At 46.2% G+C, this 21,354-nt stretch overlaps 1 protein-coding gene across 1 annotated transcript in view; it reads left to right on the forward strand.

Annotated features, from left to right (window-relative positions):
- LOC308364490 (laminin subunit alpha-3-like) overlaps positions 1 to 21,354 on the forward strand; it is a gene marked incomplete at its 5' end in the record, with an annotated part of 66,883 nt that overhangs the window by 38,764 nt on the left and 6,765 nt on the right. The window contains 35 exons of the mRNA XM_080837624.1: positions 613 to 742; positions 2,464 to 2,590; positions 3,705 to 3,844; positions 4,444 to 4,559; positions 4,905 to 5,116; positions 5,770 to 5,974; positions 6,619 to 6,763; positions 6,959 to 7,099; positions 7,650 to 7,811; positions 8,059 to 8,160; positions 8,253 to 8,336; positions 8,683 to 8,913; positions 11,874 to 11,987; positions 13,128 to 13,240; positions 13,353 to 13,436; positions 13,536 to 13,636; positions 13,826 to 13,879; positions 13,965 to 14,116; positions 15,179 to 15,289; positions 15,492 to 15,603; positions 15,860 to 16,027; positions 16,476 to 16,672; positions 16,773 to 16,889; positions 17,309 to 17,463; positions 18,029 to 18,170; positions 18,285 to 18,384; positions 18,548 to 18,664; positions 18,772 to 18,942; positions 19,083 to 19,234; positions 19,490 to 19,693; positions 19,890 to 20,038; positions 20,197 to 20,359; positions 20,505 to 20,629; positions 20,865 to 21,021; positions 21,196 to 21,303. Of these exons, the coding sequence (XP_080693750.1) occupies positions 613 to 742; positions 2,464 to 2,590; positions 3,705 to 3,844; positions 4,444 to 4,559; positions 4,905 to 5,116; positions 5,770 to 5,974; positions 6,619 to 6,763; positions 6,959 to 7,099; positions 7,650 to 7,811; positions 8,059 to 8,160; positions 8,253 to 8,336; positions 8,683 to 8,913; positions 11,874 to 11,987; positions 13,128 to 13,240; positions 13,353 to 13,436; positions 13,536 to 13,636; positions 13,826 to 13,879; positions 13,965 to 14,116; positions 15,179 to 15,289; positions 15,492 to 15,603; positions 15,860 to 16,027; positions 16,476 to 16,672; positions 16,773 to 16,889; positions 17,309 to 17,463; positions 18,029 to 18,170; positions 18,285 to 18,384; positions 18,548 to 18,664; positions 18,772 to 18,942; positions 19,083 to 19,234; positions 19,490 to 19,693; positions 19,890 to 20,038; positions 20,197 to 20,359; positions 20,505 to 20,629; positions 20,865 to 21,021; positions 21,196 to 21,303 (4,861 nt within the window). The remainder of the gene's footprint in view (positions 1 to 612; positions 743 to 2,463; positions 2,591 to 3,704; positions 3,845 to 4,443; positions 4,560 to 4,904; positions 5,117 to 5,769; positions 5,975 to 6,618; positions 6,764 to 6,958; positions 7,100 to 7,649; positions 7,812 to 8,058; positions 8,161 to 8,252; positions 8,337 to 8,682; positions 8,914 to 11,873; positions 11,988 to 13,127; positions 13,241 to 13,352; positions 13,437 to 13,535; positions 13,637 to 13,825; positions 13,880 to 13,964; positions 14,117 to 15,178; positions 15,290 to 15,491; positions 15,604 to 15,859; positions 16,028 to 16,475; positions 16,673 to 16,772; positions 16,890 to 17,308; positions 17,464 to 18,028; positions 18,171 to 18,284; positions 18,385 to 18,547; positions 18,665 to 18,771; positions 18,943 to 19,082; positions 19,235 to 19,489; positions 19,694 to 19,889; positions 20,039 to 20,196; positions 20,360 to 20,504; positions 20,630 to 20,864; positions 21,022 to 21,195; positions 21,304 to 21,354) is intronic.

Consider the following 21,354-nt stretch of genomic DNA (forward strand, 5'->3'; position numbering starts at 1 on the left):
AGCCTTATAAGGGCTCTGCATGCACAGCTGCCAGTAGATCACACATGAATACACAGTCTCTCTCTCACTCACACACACAGACACACACACACACACACACACACACACACACACACACACACTCATATACACTCATATACACACATACACACACACACACACACACACACACACACACACACACACTCATATACACACATGCATGCGTACAAACTGGGGATTTGGGCATTAGAATGAGAGTGAGGGATAAGTAGCTAAAGAAGAGAGGGATTTGATTTGTGTATCCAGGTTTCAAAGGAAAGATTAGGCCACTTTTTTCCTTCACGGGTCACAACCTGTATCTGTTCGCTGACCCGGCCCTGTGAAGAGTCACGTTATTCACCACCAGGCAGCTGGGCAAAGAGGTTACAGATTATCGTATCTGTGGTTCAAAATAGCCCCATGTTCCACTTGTTTGTATATTTTTCTTGGTTGAATGTTTAACCTAGGTCCTAGGTGCACTGGCTCTCTCTTTTTTTGTGGGCTTTTTTTATGTTCCAAGTAGATGATTTAATCTCGTCTCCGGAAGAAGAGAGCTAATGCTGGGCCCTGTTCTGTTTTATGGATTCACAGTCGGACGTGCGTCCAGAGCCAGTTCCCCAGCGTCTCCTCGGCAGTGCTGTTGGACCCCACTGACCGGCCCTCTGGGCTCTTCCCTCCCTCAGTCCCCCGGGGCGGAGGCGTGCTTCTCAAATCTCCACAGGTAGGCCACTCACTTATGGCCACTTGACCTAGCGGCTAACGCTACTTCCACATGTCCTCTACAGCAGTGGTTCTCAACCCTTGGGTCGCTGGAGTTTCTGAAAGGGTCGCAAGACGAATTCTAAATGTAAAACTTTTTTTTCAAGCAATGCTCCCTCTGTCCATTAGGGAATCCCTGTCCCCAGTTCTGACATTAAACTACAGAAGGCCTATCTAACAATAACATATTCGAACATTCAGCCAATCAAATTTGCATATAAGATATTTCAAATGTATCAACATGTATTGCGCGATAATTTGCTCTGACATGATGACCGGAGAATGTCTAGAGGCGACTAGTGTAGGCAAAAAGTCAACAGAGTATCTTCGTGTAGAACGAGTACCAGCTCAGATAAGACTTCTTCTGAAGAACCAAAGAGGGAGTTTTTCAGGCTTGTGACCCGGTATTTCGGTGAGCACCCGCCGTTGTGTGTGTTATGCAACGAAATACTGGCTACTGAAAGCCTGAAGCCTTCGAAATTGCAGATACATTCTGAAACAAAGCAGGCCAACTATAAAGATAAAAACTTTTTTAAACGTATGAGCCAAAAAAAAACAAAAAAAAACATTTTAACGTAACCATCATCACTGTTTAGGAGCAGGCACTGCGTGCATCCTAGCTGGTCTCCTACCGACTAGCTCAGAGCAAAACGTCTCATACGGTTGCAGAAGTTGCCATCGATTTGTGCACTGCACTCATAGGTGAAAAAGAAGCAGCGAACTTAAAGACAATCCCCATGACAAACGACACTGTTCATGTGAGGATATGTGACATGTCAAATGATGTTGAGCAGCAGATCACTGAACGTCTCTGCACTTTTGACTATATCGCCTTTACAACTCGATGAATCCACAGACGTGGCTAGCCATGCCATTCTCTTGGTTTACGTGCGGTATGTGCAGAATGATGACTTTGAAGAGCAGTTCTTATTTAATTCAGATTTGCCAACATTTACCACTGCAGGCAGCATAGATTTTTTTTCTGCAATGGACACATACTTTAACTCAGTCAGCTCTCCTGGTCAAAGTATGTTGGTGTGACAACGGATGGGGCAGTCTTGATGACAGAAAAAACATTCAGGGATCTCATTTACTATTTGAACATGTCCATTTCTCATTGAGAAGTTGAGCATGTAAGTAAGGATTTCTCATTTAGAAAATCAACATAAGTCCTGTGATAAGTGGAACATGTTTGTCCATCTCTGACTAAAAAGGTGAACATGTAAGTCCATGGATTCTTCTTAAGAAGTTGAAAATGTATGGCTTAAGTCCATTTTTGTTCAAAGAAGTTCAGAAGTCCATGATTGCATAACTGATCCTGACTTTTAAACAGTTGCATGTGTTTTCAATGGTAAAACAGTGGTATATTATTAAGCCTAGAAGTAGTGGTAGTAATCATAATAATAAAATAATAATACAATTGTTAAATTATTGGCCTGATGATTCTTGCTGATTATTAATTTGTGGGTCGCAACTGCACTGGTATCTAAAAATTTGGGTCATGGAGCAAAAAAGGTTGAGAACCACTGCTCTACAGCATCCCCCTCCTGAGGGTGTGTCTTTCCTTATCTTTTCCTTATCTGCCTCTTTTCAGTTGAGTTTTTTCTTTTTTTCTTTTCTTTATAGCTTAAAATAGTTGTTGAGTGTTGTTCCTGTGTTCTGTGGATCTGTGTGTGATTTTAGACGGCGGTGACTGTGAGTGGCCAGGTGCCCGACCCGGGCAGGTATGTGATTGTGGTCCACACACGCCAGTCGGAACACACAGCCTTCCCTGTGGAGGTCCTCGTGGAGGCCGGGAGGACCTGGACAGGTCAGTAGTATGTTTTTGCTCGTGTGTTTGTATGAGTGCATGTATTTATGTGTGGTTGCATGTACATGTTCCTGTGTATGTACAGTATATGTGTGTATGTACGTGTGTCTGTATGTATGTATGTGTGTACACACGTATGAACGTGTGTGTGTGTGTGTGTGTGTGTGTGTGTGTGTGTGTGTGTGTGTGTGAATTTGTTTAATTTTACTCAGGACCTTGCTGGAGCATATGAGATGGTATGGGCTTTCAACGTTGTGTACTTAACAAGAATGTTTTTTGCCTGTATATGCTATGTGTGTGTGTGTGTGTGTGTGTTTGTGTGTGTGTGTGTGTGTGTATGTGTGTGTTTGTATGTGTTTGTGTGTGTATGTGTGTGTGTGTGTGTGTGTGTGTGTGTGTGTGTGTGTGTGTTTGTGTTTGTATTTGTGCGTGTGTTTGTGTGTGTGGGGGGTAGTTTCAAGGTGAGGGCCCCAGCTGGCTGACAGCCTTGCTGTCTGGTTCTGATAAGCCTCTTCCACAGCGTGCTTCCTTGCAGCTCTTCACAGTGCCTCACACCAGTGCCTCGTTTCCAACAGGCAGCCTGTGTTGCATTAATCCAGACCTCTGCATCATTCAAACCCTGAGAGAGTGCTCTGTGATGTCCAGTTGTGTAGCACACACACACACTCACACACAAACACACACACTCACACACACACACACACACACACACACACACACACACACACTCACACACACACACACTCACACACAAACACACACACACACACACACACACACACACACACACTCACACACACACACACGCACTCACACACACACACACACACACACACACACACACAAACATCGAGCAGCCCTCCGCTGCTCCGACTCCATCTGAGGGGCTGACGTGGGTTCACACACACAGTCCTTGCCTCACATGGCAGCATGTTCAAAGGCTTGTTTTGGGCCGGCGTTTCTGCCACACACAGGCCCAGGCAAGGGGGGAGGTGGAGATTGGCTGGTGGGCAACATAGGCCTGAGTTACAGCTCCCTCTAAACACCCAGACCCTGGCTTCTCTTACACCCCCACCACCCACCCTTACCCTCTCTCCCCCTCTCTCCACCCCAGGCTGGCTGAACGCCTCCTTCTGCCCGGCGGTGTCCGGCTGCAGGAGCGTCTTCATCAGCGAGCGCCGCATCGCCCTGGACCTGCCCCAGAGAGAGCTCACTGTCACCCTGACGATCCCACCGGGGAAGACTCTCACCCTGGTCAGTTTGTGTGTGTGTGTTTGTGTGTGTGTGTGTGTGTGTGTGTGTGTGTGTGTGTGGTTCTCTGGCTTCTTCTTGCTTCACCATGATTGTGTATGGGTGTATATGTGTGTGCTTCTGCAGTGTAACCTGCGTGCCTTTCCATGTACTGTTCACTTGTATGACTTCTACCGTACACTAGGAATTTGGCTGCTTTAAATCGACCCCCATTTTAGCTTCCCCTTTTCGGTGCCTTTCTTATTCAAGGTGTCACGTACCAAGCAGCTCCTATGCAGGTTCCGATGTGTACAGTAATCCAATGTGTACAGTAATCCATTTGTGCTAGCCTTGTGCTGGCTTGCTGCGTGCATTCCTCAGGCCATTGTGAGCACACAGAGGCTTTATTTGCTCGTTCAGGTGGGAACAGAGCGAGGGAACATGAGGGCACTCGTTTAGGTGTGCAGCAGCGTGCCAACATGGCTGCCTGTTTGTTAACAGAAATGTGTCTTTACTGTGCACTCTTTTTTGGGTGCATGTTTCTTTTAGGCTCCAGCCATCTTTCCTCACTCCTCACGGGCTTTCCCTCTTTTGGCCTTGTTTTTTGTTTTGTTCTGCTTCAGGATTATATCTTGGCCATCCCCGATGATCGTTACACGCCAGATCTCCTGAAAGAGAAGCCGCTGGATAAGTCGTCAGATTTCATCGCTCAGTGCGGAGGAGAGAGCTTCCAAATAGAGTATGAGCAGAGCACAGCAGAGCCAGGCTTTGGCAGCTTTTGACACACTTCATCAGACATAAATCACTTACGTTATCCTGCATGAAATGAACTCCATGCACGCTGGAAATTCCAAGTCCAATAATCAAAAAGTGAAATAGCACCCCCTTGTGGTGTGATCGACAAAAATCCAGCACAGACCAGTCACATTGTCAGAATGAATCTTCCCGTAGTAGACCACTAATACTAAACATGCAAACCAAGCGTTCCTCCTCTCATTCTCATTGTTTTGTCCTGAAAACTAAATGTCTTAGAAGCTCCTTTGGATTATGTACTGATAAGAAATGTAAAATGTTTCTCCTGCAGTCCCAGCACTGCCTCGGAGTTCTGCCGAGCCTCAGCTCGCTCTCTGGTGGCCCTGTACCATGACGGGGCCCTGCCCTGCTCCTGCGATGTGGCCGGCTCCACGGGCCCCACCTGCGAGCCCGTGGGGGGCCAGTGCCCCTGCAGGCCCCACGTCATCGGCAGGCAGTGCACCCGCTGCTCCACCGGACACTACGGCTTCCCCTACTGCCGGCGTGAGTATCTGCAGGCCTGAGCTGAACTGCTTCTAAGCTGTGTGTTATTACAGCTTATAAAACAATTGGGTTCTATCGCGTAATTTAGCTGTTTCTGATTGGACGAGAGACGTTCCATGCTATAGGTTATTCGTCAACATACCAACAGTTATGGGACTTTTCACAGCTAATAATAAATCACTCCGCGAAGAAAAATTTGCGTTGATGATAACCGTTAATTAAACATTCTTAAAATTCCAAACAAAGATGTTGACAATGGAATTTTTTTTTGTTGTGGAGAAACAATGGCGAAATAAACCATTTTTAATCAATAACTTCGTGTTGAAATGTTAATTTGTTAACGGTAGAATTGTTATATAAAAGCAATATAGCACTCGTGGGAGTGGGGTAGGTAAGGGATAATCCCACGGGTGTTGTTGCCTACGCCACTCGGCCTGCGAGAGTATGCATCCTATTAGGACGTTCATAAACACAGTGTTGATATCAGTCACTATATTGCTTCAGATTGTGGCCGACCCCTGGTTATCTGTTACGTGCCCCGTCGCCATTTATCTGTGGTTTGATCCGGCCCGAGTGTTTGAGTTGTTGTTCCTGTCTGCGTTGTGTCTCTAAATTCTGCCTCTGTGTCTCTCTCCCCGCGGCGGGTCCCGCAGCGTGTGAGTGCGGTCGGCGGCTGTGCGACGAGGTGACGGGCGAGTGCATCTGCCCCCCCCAGACGGTGCGGCCGGCGTGCAGCGTGTGCGAGAGCCAGGCGTTCAGCTACCACCCGCTGGTGGGCTGCGACGACTGCGACTGCTCCCCCACTGGCATTGTGAGCAGCGCCGGCGGACAGTGTGACCGCAACACCGGACAGTGCACGTGAGGGCCAGCTCCACCGCCAACACCACTGCCTGTCTGTCTGTCTGTCTGACTAAATCTGTCTGTCTGACTTAGTTTGTGTGTAGAACTGTAGATCTGTCTGACTAAATCTGTCTGTCTGATTTAGTTTGGGTGTAGAACTGTAAATCTGTCTGTCCGTCTAAATCTGTCTGTCTGACTTAGTTTGTGTGTAGACCTGTAGATCTATAGCCTGTGTGTGTGTGTAACGTTCATCTACATACATAAGAGTTTGCCTAATCTGCCATCTGCACGGTATATTTGCGTTTTATTTGTGACTATAGATTACAATTATTATTTCAGTCGTGAACTTAAAACAGCTAATTTTCGGACCCTCTGATCCCCATAAGATGCTTTCCCATGTGCTATTTTAACATGTTACAGGTGTTCCAAAATGGTCTGAGAGAGGTTGTGTATAGCTGTTGATGGATTTTTGTGTGCTCATGTGTACTTGTGGTGTGTGTGTGTGTGTGTGTGTGTGTGTGTGTGTGTGTGTGTGTGTGTGTGTGTGTGTGTGTCTGTGTGTGTGTGTTGTGTGTGTGTGGGTGTGTGCTTGTGTGCTTGTGTGTGTGTGTGTGTGTGTGTGTGTGTGTGTGTGTGTGTGTGTGTGTGTGTGTGTGAAACAGGTGTAAGCCTAGGATAGGCGGTCGTCAGTGTGACCGCTGTGCTGCTGGCTACTTCCGTTTCCCTGAGTGTGTGCCGTGTGACTGTGAGGCTGGGGGTGTACGGCCGGGGGTGTGTGACCCCAACACTGGCCAGTGCCTCTGCAAGGTAGTGACCCTCTTTCGTTCTCACATCCACACACACATACACACACACACCGGAGTAGATGTAAGGTGAACCTCTCATAACAGTGAGTAGAGTTTAGACAGTGTGTCTCGAAGTATGCCTGTGCCCACCCATGGCCGCTCCCTGTGTTTGCTCACTTGTGTGTGTGTGTGTGTGTGTCTGTGTGTGTGGTGACAGAGGAATGTGGAGGGTGTGCGCTGTGATGCCTGTCGAAGAGTCTCGTTCCACTTTGATCCAGGCAATCCCACGGGCTGCACAGAGTGTTTCTGCTTTGGAGCTACAGACCAGTGCAGCAGCTCCAGCAAGCGCAGAGGAAAGGTGTGCGTGTGTGAACACAAAAGATGACCTCTTATGTCCTAAAACACACATGTATTTTTCATACTGCTCTTTGCCAATCATTAAGTTGTTGGAGATTTTTTAAGAGTACAAGGAAATGAATTCCACTAGATGATGCCATACATAGACATAAAGACATCATCAGTAGTGTGTTTACACTGCACAAATTCAGCTTTCAAAAACAAGGAAAAAAAGTAATAAAATGGGGGTTATATTTCTTAAAATAAGCTAAATAATCTGCCAACATATTTGGAAAATTAAAAATATTTCTTAAAACTAGTGTGGCCAGACTAAAAACAAATACATATGTCTTGATTCTGACTTTGACATGCAGTTTTGTACCTGTCAGTTATGATACCTTATTAAGATAGATAAGGACTGAAACGCTTGAAGCAAGTTAAATGCTATAACATAAAAAAGCCTGATAAGGAGAAATTTTACTGGTGTGTCTTTTTGTTTGATGACATTTTTTTGTTTTTTTGTTGAACCAGTCAACAATGTACCATGTGTGTGTGTGTGTGTGTGTGTGAAGTTTGTGGACATGCATAACTGGCGTGTGGAGAAGGCAGACCTGGAGGAAGTGCCCTCTGTGCTCAACCCCATGAGCAACCAGGTGGTGGCGGACGTGCAGGAGCTGCCCAGGAGCGTGCAGGACCTCCACTGGGTGGCACCACCTTCCTACCTGGGCGACAGGGTGAGCAGCTCCGCCGAGGGCCACCGTTTGGTATCAGGTTTCCTCCCTCTGTGCTCACTGTATCACCTGCCTGAGGGCACTGCACTTAAGAGAAAGGAAAAACACAAAACAGTTTTCCCTCTGCGTGTTGGTAAAACACAGGGATACACTTGGTCTCTTGTTACAGTGGCTAATTAGACTAGTTTTCCCTGGAAATTGGTAGACATTACAGCCTGAAACATCAAAAGCATCCTGTCTCATGTTGTAGGTGTCGTCCTATGGTGGTTACCTCACTTACCAGACCAAATCCTTCGGCATCCCCAGTGAGGGTATGGTTCTTCTGGACAAGCGACCAGACGTGCTTCTCAGTGTGCGTATGACTCTCCAAGCAGTCCGTGACCCATATTGTGGCCCATTTTTATGTGCCAGCCCTCTTGATTTGTACTGACGTTGTCTCTATAGGGTGACCAGATGACACTCGTGTACTCAGACCCACAATCCCCTGATCCAGACAGACTGTACCAGGGCAGGGTCCAGCTAGTAGAGGTAACTTGCTCACTCATTCATTCAGTGACATTGACAGTAGGGCGGCCTAGAAGAGTAAACATAGTTTCTGTTTCCACATTGTTTCAACCCTGCTGCCATTTAATGCTATGAAATTGACTTAAAGAAACTGTTAGTAGCTCTGGAAGTAAAAAGAGTACAGTAGATTATTTGCTATGTCTAAACCGGCATTTGATAAAAAAATTTTTTTTTCTCCTTTACAGTTAAGTGAATACCAACCACATGTAGCTGGTTTGCAATGATCATAATTGACTGACAAACTTTGCACTTCTGAACTGACTCTGGCTAGCCTAGCACCTGAACCTGAGATGGGTATTCTCTTCTTCAGGGTAACCTGCGTCACGCTGGCACCAGGCGGCCGGTGTCGCGGGAGGAACTGCTGCGGGTGCTGTCTGCACTGGAGGATCTGCGTGTGCGCGCCATGCACTTCACCCAGAGCCAGAGACTCAGTCTGGGGGAGGTGGGCCTGGAGGAGGCCAGCAGCACAGGCCGGGGGGGGCCAGCCAGCACCGTGGAGTTGTGCTCCTGCCCCCCCGGATACAGGGGAGACTCCTGCCAGGTGAGGGCCAGTAAACAGGTGCTGGGGCTGGGATGGGTGGATGGGGCACGGCCTGTGATGCCAACACGATGTTCAAACCTCTGTAGCAAAATATGATGATTTATAGTCTCACTATAGTAGCATTAATGTCTAGAAGGACCAGTATTGAAATCCGGTAAGATGCGATTAGTAGGTCATTCAGATCTTTGACTAAGGCCTTTTCAGTGCTGTGATGTGCTATGAAAGGGAGAGATCCCTTTGATGCAGAGGGCTTTACCCCATAAATGCACCATTTCCAGCGAGAGACTGGATCGCTGAACAATTCACGCGCAGAACCTGCGTGTGATTTGTAATATGCCAGTTGCCATAGCACAGAGAAACAGGAACTTTAAAATGACACCCTGGGTTTTTTACATGTGTGTCTGCCCCAACACGCCCAGACACACCCTTCTGCAGTGAAGAAGTCCTTCTGACGGGGAAGTTCGCTCCTGAGGGCAGAAGCCCACAGCTGACACGTCACATGGAAATCTTTGTAAAAGAATCACAGATGAGAAAGTATGTGTTGCCTCGGGGAAAGAACTTCCCGATTGCCAAAAGACGGTCTAATATCAGCCGCTGCTCCCATCCAAACTGCTGTGTTATGGCAACAGCTGACTGAAATAACTCATTGGGATTCTGGAACAATGTGAGCAGTGAATGGAGGATGATGATACCAGCTTTAAAGGCGTATGCTTTGGAAAATCACACTGACATGCCAAACCACCACTGAACAAGCCAACATGATATTGGAGATTTCTTTGAATGACAGCATAATTGGTCAGAAAATCATATTCAGGGTAATCGGATACGACTAGAAAATCATCAGCAGCTGGCCTACATAATCAATGTAGCATTGCGTATTTGGACAGTGTTGTTCTTCTCACGAAAGAAAAGGGCCCTGAGCTAATCCTTTGAAAAAGTGTCTCCTCTTGATTTTGAGGCTTTTATTAATATCTACAGGCAGACAGTTGGCAGTGTCATACACAATCTCATGAAGTTGCCTTTGAGATGAGATTGAGATGGCGAGATGCTACTGTTGGGGGGGGGGGGGGGGGGGTGATCATGTTCAGACTTAGTTCAGTGGGTTCAGTGAGGTTTTTTCCTTTTTTGATTTTGCTCCTGGGCTCCAAATCCTGAAGGTGACGAGGCCCTCGGACGGGTGTGGCCACAGGAAATAGCTAATCTGTAGCCTGAGGCGCTAGCGAAAGGAGCGGTACCATGAAACATTGCTTGGGCGTGGCATCTGAGGCAGTGTTACTCACAAAACCACATCCAGACACTGTTTGTGTGTCTTTAGGGCGCGGCAGCCCCACTCTGTTGTGCGTGTGTGTGTGTGTGTGTGTGTGTCTGTGTGGGTTTGTGTTGTGTAATTCAGGTGTGAGTTCATCAGCAGCAAAGTCTGACTGTTAAATTCATGACACGCACTGACCAAAACAAATGGACTTAAACACGTAGGGAAAGGAAAATGTAACAGATAAAGATAAGTTGTATCCAACACACAGATACAAAACCCACACATAGTATATACACAAATGTACTTAAACACACCCTGCCCCCCCCCCACCCCATCCCAGATAGTTTGATTGAAAGGAAAAGTAAAATATCCCTAACGTATTCACACTCCTCGCAATAGAGACCTTCATGTTGAGGCTTGAACCCATCTGGCAGAACAGGGCTCTTATCTGAAGAAGGTTTACGCTGTTTATACTAGTACGTCCTTGACTGAAGTTGCTCTAGCTTGACCCTTTACATGAACTGTGTTTGATTGTGTGTGTGTGTGTGTGTGTGTGTGTGTGTGTGTGTGTGTGTGTGTGTGTTTGAATCAATATGAAATCATGACTGAGCGTGTGTTTTATTCCATCTCAAACACTTCATCCTGCTGAGTGTACAGGAGAGTGACTTGCGTGTGTGTACAGACATTCCCAAGGAGGGTGAGTGTGTATGTGAGTGAGAGTTACTCACTGTCTCAGGTATGGGTGTGTGCGGACGGGGGGCGTGTCGCTGCCTCCCTGCCCGCTCTATAAGAGAGAGAGTGTCTGTGTGTCGGGGAGTTATTCTACCCAGACCACACCTGAGGAATGGTGCAAACACACATGGAGACAAACCAATGGAAGAGGACAGTGTTACGGACTGTCATTGTTCTGGCACTGCTGGAGCTGTGCTCCGCGGGGCCCAGACCCTTCAGACCCTCCGGAGGACGGAGGCCACGGCATCCAGGGACCCAACGGGTCCAGTACCCATCCGTGAATGACCGAGGATCGCAACGCGTGGTATACCCATCACCTAACCAGCAGGGAGGGCAGCGGGTCCAGTACCCATCCGTGAATGACCAAGGATCGCAACGCGTGGTATACCCATCACCTAACCAGCAGGGAGGGCAGCGGGTCCAGTACCCATCACCTAATGATCAGGATTCACAAAGAGTAATATACCCGTCTCCTAACGATCAGGATTCACAAAGAGTAATATACCCGTCTTTGGGTGACAAGGATGACAGTTCTGCACTTCAGGTAAAATTAAGGAAATTATTACTTGGAATTTGTATTTCTCCTCAGAGGTTTTTATTTTTTTTTTTTGCCTAGAAATCTCTGTGGGACAGACATGGGTGTCCACCTCATGTGAATGTCTCCACAGAGGCATCTTGAAATCTGTTCTACCCCATCATTCATTCAGCTGTATGTTTGGAGAGAGAAGAGCTGCGTCAGGTACACAGTTTGAGATGCCCCGTGTGCTGACAGTTATGGCTCACATGTTCATACTTGCACACGTTTGTGTGTGTGTTTATGCGTGTTTGTGCGATGGGTTTTTTCAGTTATTGTCAGTATTTGTTTTTTGTCGTCGCTGTCTCTTTTCCGATTGTAAGCGTATGTTGCTGATCCCATACTCTGTACTGTTCAGCAAGAGTAATGGCCATCTCTCCATTGCCTGTCTCTGTGTTTCAGAAATGTGCCCGTGGTTTCTATAGAGACAGGAGTGGGCAGCTCCCAGGCAGGTGTGTACCCTGCTCTTGTAACGGCCTGTCGGACAGTTGTGAGGAGGGAACTGGAAGATGCCTGGTAAGACACACACACACACACACACACACACACACACACACACACCACCACTCCCACACACACACACACACCACCTCCTCTCTCACACTGACGGTAAGCCACAGGCATTGAGTCAGTGTCTAGTCTTCTCCACAGAAGGCACTGCCAGGGGCATGTCTATGGGCACCCACCAGCCTGTCATTACCTCACCACATGGCATGTGATGGAGTCATTAGGGACCCACACAAGAACTATACACCTTGTTAACTGATCACAGACATTAAGGCAAGAACACGTCCTTGTTAGCTCAACCGGCCAGCATTGATTTTCTCACATCCATGGGAAAGGCAATAATCAGGCTGAAGCTGGTCCATCTAATACAAAACTGAGGATTACAGTGTAGTGAGATGGCAGTGGCACAGCGTGTCTGCAGAGTCGATGTGCTGCTCGGGCACGTGCAGTCCTTTCTCTGCTGGGGGTCTGGGGTGGGTGGGTTGGGTTGGTGTGGGTCTGGGGTGGTTGGGTGGATTGGGTTGGGTGGGTCTGGGGTGGTTGGGTGTGTCTGGCGTTGCGTAAGTGTGGCTCATGATGGGGCCTGTGCTAGCCCTTTGGGCCCTGGAGCTGACAGACATGGTCACACATGAGAGCACAAACACCCAGGGTCCGTCTACAAAACACACACACACACACAAACATAGATCTGAACCCGTACACGTATGCAAACAAAAGGCTTTCAGTAAGAGCCAGTCTCCTGTGAAGAGGCAGCCCATCAGGAGCAGCAGACAGCTGAGAGTGGGGCGTGGAGGAGGAGGAGGACACAGGGAGAGTTGATCAGGCAGAGCCTTTACTACTCCGGAGACTCTGAGGCAGGAGCACAGTGGCTGGAGCTGGTTATGTATTGGGAGCCATATATGACACAGTGGTTGGATAGAAGACTGATATCCAGTGAACTGAACAGTGTGGACCAGAATCCCTCTCATCCACTTTTTAGTCTCTGAACCTGAACAACCCATCTCAATTAAAGATTCTCTGTCGTGCAATTAGTAATTGGTTTACAGGTATATGCCATCCTGTAAACATTAGGGTATTTGTTAAGTTCTTACAGTGATTTGTAGGAGAGTATTAACTCAGTCATGTGTTTGTTGTTTTGTCTTTGCGCAGAATTGCCAACACAATACTGCTGGGGACCACTGTGACTGCTGTAAGGAGGGTTACTATGGCAACGCCGAGCAGAGAACTTGTCGGTCATGCCCCTGCCCACACGAGTCCAACAAGTGAGTATTACCTAGACAACTTATGGATGCTCTGCTTTTGTCCAACTGTGATGTCTTTTAATTGACACTCTATTGCCATTATAAACATGTGGGTGTGTCTCTTCTTTTATAGTTTTGCTGTCGGCTGCAGTCAAGCCCCTAGTGGAAGATTCCAGTGTATCTGCAAACCAGGTTACACAGGCGAGAGATGTGAGAGGTGTGTATCCAAACAAACCCAAAAGCCTATAGAGGTTCTCATGATCTTGTCATTTTATGTGTAAACTGCTCTCCATAATGCTCCCTTCCATTTGAACAGCTGTGCTCCAGGTTACTACGGCAATCCCCTGGCTTATGGAAGCAGCTGTCGTCCTTGCAACTGTGACGGAAACCCTGGAAACTGTGACTCCATAACTGGAGGTCAGTGGGTGGCAGTACAGTAACATTTTGTCAGGCACTGTTCCCAGTACGCCCATGTAAGGTGTACACTTTCAAGCACAGATGCTGTGTCAGTGTGATTACATACATTGCCGGGTAGTGTTGGGATGTGGGTGGATTGAGTCACTCTGGGAGATGATTTAAGCTTTTTTTTATCACTTGTGCCTTTAGTTTGCAAGAACACTTTGGAGCCCAAAGACACCAACACAGATGAGCAGTGTTCAGGTGAGTGTTTCTGAGTGACTTTACAGGACAAAAGGTGAGGCCAGCGCAGCCAAGTGTGTGACCAGCTTCTTGTGTGAATTTCCAGTGTGTGACAACTGTGCGCAGACATTACTAAATGATCTGGAGAGGCTGGATGATGAGCTGGTGCGGATCAAGTCCCAGCTGGAGAAGGCCAATGCCAGTTCTTCTTCTCAGGAGCGCCTGAAGAAGCTGGAAGAAGCCATCACTGCTGCCAAGGTTCGCAGCCTCTCTCTCTCTGTCTTTCTTCCTCCCTCTCCTCTCCTTCTCTCTCTGCCGCCCTCTAACTGTCTGTCTCTTTTCCTTCTGTGCTCCACTCCAAGACGGGCTTGTATTTTGGTGTATATCTACGTATAGTTATATCTCTTGTCACCTCAGAGAAAAGATCCAGGGGTAATTCGTTGTACACCACATACATATGGTGCCAAAGACATGGTTAGGCTCATATATACACTTATTACAGTTGTAATTTCACAACTTTACCCAGAGGCATTTTGAGGGTACTTCAAAATTGCTGTAAAACTTGTCCACACATGCTTTACTTATTTGCGGTATAATGTATTACACCAGCAACGTTGTTTTGTTTACCAGTTATTCGTCAGTTATTGCTGTGTGTGGTTTCATAATCACAGAGGAATGGGATGAGATGACTTTGGTCAGATAGCAATCTGGAACATTCTTCGGGAGCACCTCATTGAACGTGTGAAGTGAAAAGAGGTGCCCCAGAGGCTATGTGAGAGTTGCTGATTATTATAACAGCAAGACCACATTTGAAGTTTCTGCACAACTGCAAAACTTTATCATTTTGTTAATAATATTGTGGGTGCAGCCTAGCTGACTCACTAGCTTAGGACCTCAAAGTTCTTTCGTACTAGACACAAAAATCCAGAAACAAAAGTCTGTAATCCAAAATTATTTTTTTGTAAATTTGCTTAAAATGATTTAAATAATACAGTTTAAAATTCAGGATAAAACTTTTCTAACAAGTGCACTGGCATTAGGTGCAGGTAAAAAGACTGCGTTGCTCCAAGGTCCAATAGCTACTGACTGCTTTGCGGTGTTTTTTCTTCATATCAAATCAAACATCCAATCAAATTACGTTATTCTTAGCGTCACTGGTCACCTATCAATATTTCCATTTCAACATTACACATGCAACACAATTTCTTCTTAGTTTTAGTAAATATAATTCAATCTTAAATTCTCAATCTACAATTATTACAAAACTATTATTTCCACAGAAATGGCTTCAACAAATATGTTGACTTTTATCTTTCCTAGGTGTTGGTGAACACCTTCACCTCCACTGTAAACCGTCAGACGATGAAAGTGACTGAACTGGAGAAGGACACCCAGACCCTGAAAGATGACATCAACCAGCTGAAGAAGCAGGTAAATAATTTAGAGGGACTGCAACTGTAATGCAACAGATGTAGTTGTCAATAGGCATCTTGTATCCTTCTACCCCTTCAAAACAACTTGATAAAAGCCCCAATTCACGCTTGATTCGTGTAGAACATCACGAGCCAGTCGTGGTATACGGGGGAAAGACGCTATGTAAAGGGACACTGTTCATTTTGATGTCAATGTGCAGGCTGAAAGTAAGAAACAAGACGCTGACCAGGCCTTGGATGATGTCGAGGACACTCACCAGAGGGCTAAGAACCTGAACACCCAAGCCCAAACCATGTTCAAGAAGATTAAGGGTAGGTGGTATTGTTTGTTGCTGTCTGATTGTTGTTGTATTTTTCTTCTTCTTCAAAAGTCTGCCTCAAATGCTGTTTGGTTAAATATAATATACAATATAAAATACAATATGAATAAAATGCTTCCAGAAGGTTTTTGGTGTTTGGTTAAATACAAATATAAGGCCGGTATGAATAAAACGCTTCCAGAAGGATGTTGGCTGCAGTTCATGTCTTGCTCTCTCTGTCTGACTTTACTCTCTTGCTGTGCTGTTAGACCTGCTGAAGCAGCTGCAGGATGCAAGCTCTAACGGAGCCTCAGTGGCTCCAGATCAGCTGGGCAAGTTGCAGGAGACGGCCGAGCGTCTGGTGCGAGAGATGAAGGAACGCAACCTGAAGGATCAGAAAGATGCAGCGGAGAAGGAGAGAGAGCAAGCCCGCAAACGTGAGGTTCCCCTCTGCACACACACACACACACACACACACACACACACACACACACACACACACACACACACACACACACACACACACACACACACACACACACACACACACACACACACACACACACACACACACACACACACACACACACACACACACACACACACACACACACACACACACACACACACACACACACACACACACACACACACACACACACACACACACACACACACACACACACACACACACACATTCATATACATGCACATGCACATGCAGAGATGTCCATTTCCAGCATGACCACTGGATTTACATGCCAGTAGCCTGTAGTCTTGGAAAAAAAAGTTCATCATAGAAGTAAAATGATTTGATGCAATAGCAATGCTTGTGTGATCCATCTTGAACATGGGACTAGTCAACATGCTGTTTTGTGACCACAGTTTTGGACTACATCAAGAACAATGTGACAAAGCAATGCGATCGGAACCAGGATGCAGCGAAGAGGATTGAGGGGCTCCTTAAAGACTACGAGGCAAAGCTCAAAGACCTGGAGGAGGCCCTCAAACAGGCTAAAGCCTTGGTGGCGAAGGCCAACAACCAGAACAGTCTCAACTCCGAGGCTATGGAAGATCTTCTGGTAATGACAAATACTTCATTAACTACCACTCCAATACCCAGACTCATTATTTAATACACATGATTCATTTGATTAAATGGAATGTATGGTTTATTAACAGAACCGCATTAAAGACTTGGAGAAAGAGCGGGATAAGGTTGTTGACCAGATGGCCATGGCCAAAGAGCAATTAAAGGACACAAGAGACCTGCTGACGACCCTGGATGACAGCAAAAAGGTAATGCCATCCTGGTGACTGCTGCCTTCAAGTCAATGCATCCTAACCCCACATACAATAAAGCACTCCATATGCACAACGATCTCTGTACTGCCATGCCTGGAAATGCATAATCAACCAACCCCTCTATTTCCACATCCACAAAGACAATTTCCACATCCACTATGCCCAGAGCGTTGTGCCTTCACACCCGTCTTTGGTTCCACATTCCTTAGTGCACAGACAGGTAGTGGACATACTGTGGTGGTGGATGCGCTGCACACCCACAGACTGAAGACAGATGTCAGGCTGGAACTTGCTGCTGACTCCGATAGTGATCACCTCTCAATGTACCGTTAAGGAGATGTGTGGGTACTTTCTCCACCCACCACCCGCACCACATTCTGACACCCCCATGTCTCTGTGCTGTGCCCTGACAGGAGTACGAGAGACTGGCCGCTCAGCTCGACGGGGCCAAGACCGACCTGACCAAAAGAGTCAACGAGATCTCCCAGGCGGCAGCCAAAGAGGCCCTTGTGAAGAGGGCAGAGGACCACGCCCAGCAGCTGAGTGATCTCGCAAAACAGATGGAGAAGTAGGACTTCTTTCTTGCCATCCATTCAGAAGTTTTCCTGTTGTGTTTTCATCTTAGGAACAATAGGAACATATAGCTTTATTTCAGAGTAATGGCTGTATGGAATAACCGGTTCATTGTTGTCTGTCCCTGGCATGTATTTTTTCCGTGCGTGTTCCCATTGCGTGTTAAAGCAAGCAGCACATGTACTCTTTGTACATTCAGCTGTATTAGTTTGTTCTCTCTTCTCCTGCCCTGGCCCTTTGTGAGAATACTAAGGCATGTGTTAACATGTTGCACATCTCATGTTTTTTGCTAAAGAGGAGACTCTGATGGATCACTGCAGGGGAGAGTGGAGGGAGCTTTTAAGTCAGTTATGAGTTAGGCTAACACCTTGCTACTGTTTTTACACACCGATTAATTAATTTGTTAGTCCCCCCTCCCCCCCGTAGAATAGGAGGGTAGTATTCATGTATCCCTCTGTCCCTCACTTAATTGGTCATTTAATTGGCTTAATTGGTTAACTTTCTACTGCACACACTGTGGCTCAAGATCAACATACAAAGCTCTCCTATTCACCTTGCAGGGCAGTGAACGACTCGAGCAGCTTGGACAATGTGCGCAATGCCTTGGCAGCCATTGACGCCTACAAGGACATCACTGACACTATCAACGCTGCCGAGAAGATGGCCAAAGAGGCTAAAGAGGCAGCAGCCAAGAACCTTGAGGTACTGAGGTCCTCCAGCAGTTGATCCCATAACGATACACCCACCCACCACATTATTGACAGGGTGACTGACAGTTCTCTCCCTCCCCCCCCCCCCTCATGTCTTATTTTTCAGGATGTCAACAAGATGGGGCTGGTCCAACAGGGCAAGACCCTAAAGGGAAAACTAGACAAGCTTTTGCAGAATGCCTCTTCTGCAGACACACGTCTCAAATGTACGTAGCAAATTGTCAAGAGTTTCTCAAGTGGGGTGTGCTTTGGGCCAGTGGCTCAAGAATTCATGCTGTTTTACTGTTATGGGATCATGGGTTGTATTCCTTGTGCTGATATTCCAGGGTGGTTGGAAATGTATTTTATTGTTTTGCTGTCCTTTTTCAGCTGCTGTCTCGGAACTTGCTACGACGAAGAAACGTCTGGAAGGTGCAAACAAGAAAAAACAATCACTGGAGAAAGACCTTCAAAAAGCTCAAGATGAATTGAAAGGCATCCAGAGAGGTAGCGTATGAGATATCGAGCTGACTCATCAGTTATATGAATGCAATGAATCTGGACTGTGACAAGGCATCGCTGTGATGTGTAATGATCCTGTTCTCTCTGTGTAGACAATATTGCCGACATGATTGATAAGGCCAAGGAAGCAGCGGCATCTGCCAATGACACTGCCAGCGATGCCATGGATAGGCTGGATGACATAAAAAAAGAGGTGGGGAAGATCAACGTCACCCCTGGACAAACCAACCTGGACAGTGTGCTCAATGAGGTGGACAAATCAGGTGTGTGAGAGAACCAATTGTATGCCTTTAGTTGGTGACAGCTTCTCTGCAAACGCTCCTTGTAGGTAGTAAAAGAAAAAAGGATCAGCATGTTTTTACTTTTGTTTGATTACAGTGTTAATGTGTTAATGATTTCACAGTGAAGAATCTGAGCAGCACCATCCCATCTCTGCTGGATAGGATTAATCAGATCGAGAAGCTCAGTTCGCAGGCTGGCCCCATTGCCAACGTGTCGGAGAACATCAAGAGGATCAAAGAACTCATCGAACAGGCCAGAGACGCTGCCAACAGGGTAAGGCTATGAGACCGAAACAGCCTGAAAGCTTGGATGGATGGATGAATGTTTGAAGGGGTGAATGAGTTATTGACGAAATGCTTGGATGGATGGATGAATGTTTGAAGGGATGAATGAGTTATTGACGGAATGGAGGGATGTATGGTTGAATGGAGATAGACAGATGCAATACCTGAAGAAGTATTGGATTGTTCTGAAACACCAAACACCATGAAAGTGCTATTGCTGATGCTACTTCAATCCCTATGGCAGGTTGTCGTCCCCATGAAGTTCAGCGGAGACAGCCACGTTGAGCTGCGCCCCCCAAAGAACATGGACGACATGAAGGCGTACACGACCCTCTCCCTGCTCCTACAGAGGCCTCAGGGGACAAGCAGCGGGAGAGGTGATGGCTCACGCAGGCGAAGGCAGTCCGACAACGGGAATCTGTTTGTGCTCTACCTTGGAAACAAGGATGTGAGTTGTCACGTTTTATTTTCTTATTCTGGCCCATATTTTATCTGGTTCACTGAAATGGAGGCATTGTGGAAGTTATCAGATGGGCATGGCAAGAGTCCATTATGCACATCTCGCATAGATCATGCCGGAGCTGTGTGTACCTGACCTAGCAATGCTTTTTTCACTAAACCAACACTATTGCGTTCACAATCAGGTATCCAGTGACTACATTGGTATGGCTTTGAGGAGTAATGTCCTGTATACAGTCTACAAACTGAATGGAGTGGAATATGAGATCAAGTCAGATGTGATCACTGATTCTGAAACTGAGCCTGCATTTTTCGACAAGGTGGATTTCCATAGGTAAGATGGCATTCTACTCTGTAACTCTATAATAGAGATATGAATTAACACAAACTTCACTTTCAGTAATCAGTTTAGCGTAATCATATGTCATATGTTCAAACAACACTTGCTCTATATTGTGGGCTTATATCTTTTGGTTGGTTTGTTGTTCCTAGAATTTACCAGGATGCTGAAGTCATCTTTACTAAGTTATTTACCACCAATGAACCAAATGACGCCCAGTCAGTCAAATCACAAGGAGAGGAGACCAAAAACCTCCTGGACATCGATCCCGATGATGTAGTCTTCTACGTGGGCGGTTACCCCGACGCCTTCACTGTAAGCCCTGCTCAATGTGAATTCAGTGATACGTCTAATACACCAACATGACTTGATTTTTATTGACCCATTTTTTGCCCTTCTCTTGTTTGTCTTTTTCTTTCTTTCTTTTTTCTTTCTTTCCTTCTTCTTTTTCTCTTTTCAGCCACCAAAGTCACTTAATTACCCTAAATACAAGGGCTGCATAGAGCTGTCATCTTTCAACGAGAGATTCATTAGCCTGTACAACTTCCAGAAGGCAGTGAACATTAAGGAAACACCCTGTAAAAGGTAAGGACTAAAAGAGTGAAATAATATATGCCATGCTAGACAACAAGTTAAACATCAACTGAAACATTGAATAAAAACACATCACTCAGTCACATGACATGTTATCGTATGATACAATGATAGTTCAGGCATGACTGAACCAAATCACAAATAAAAAGTTTCAAAGCTAAACAAGAATTTTTGGTTGCGTAAGATGAATTAATTTGTTCACCACATTCTCCATGGTCCTCTGCAGGTATGTGCCGTTCGTGGTGGCTGGTGACTTCTTTGAGGGCACTGGTTATGCGAAGGTGGAGATCCCAAAGCGGCACCAAAGCGCCAGTAACATCCGCATGCTGCAGCATGTCACCACGCGTTCTGAGAATGGCGTGCTGTTGTATATTGGCGATGAGGTGAGCCCTATTCATCAGCTGCTCTCATCACTTTCATTGGTTTACAGGGTTAAGGATATGATGTTATAGTGCTAAGCTTTGGAATCACTTTGATAAAACCACTGTTGGATGACATTCGCTGTTGCATGTTGCGGTGTGACCTTGATTTAACTGTGTGTGTTTTTCTTCTCTTAGAACTCTTACTACAGCATCAGTTTGGAGAAGGGTCACTTTGTGCTGCATGGTCGAGTGAACGGTAAAGACCTAACGCCAGAGAAGAGTACGATAAAAGTCACTCCCATGGTAAGAGCAGTCATACGATGCATAGCAGCTAAATGCAGCATTATATATTTG

Source organism: Sprattus sprattus (assembly GCF_963457725.1).
Source record: "Sprattus sprattus genome assembly, chromosome: 4".
In the NCBI taxonomy this organism is placed as follows: domain Eukaryota; kingdom Metazoa; phylum Chordata; class Actinopteri; order Clupeiformes; family Clupeidae; genus Sprattus; species Sprattus sprattus.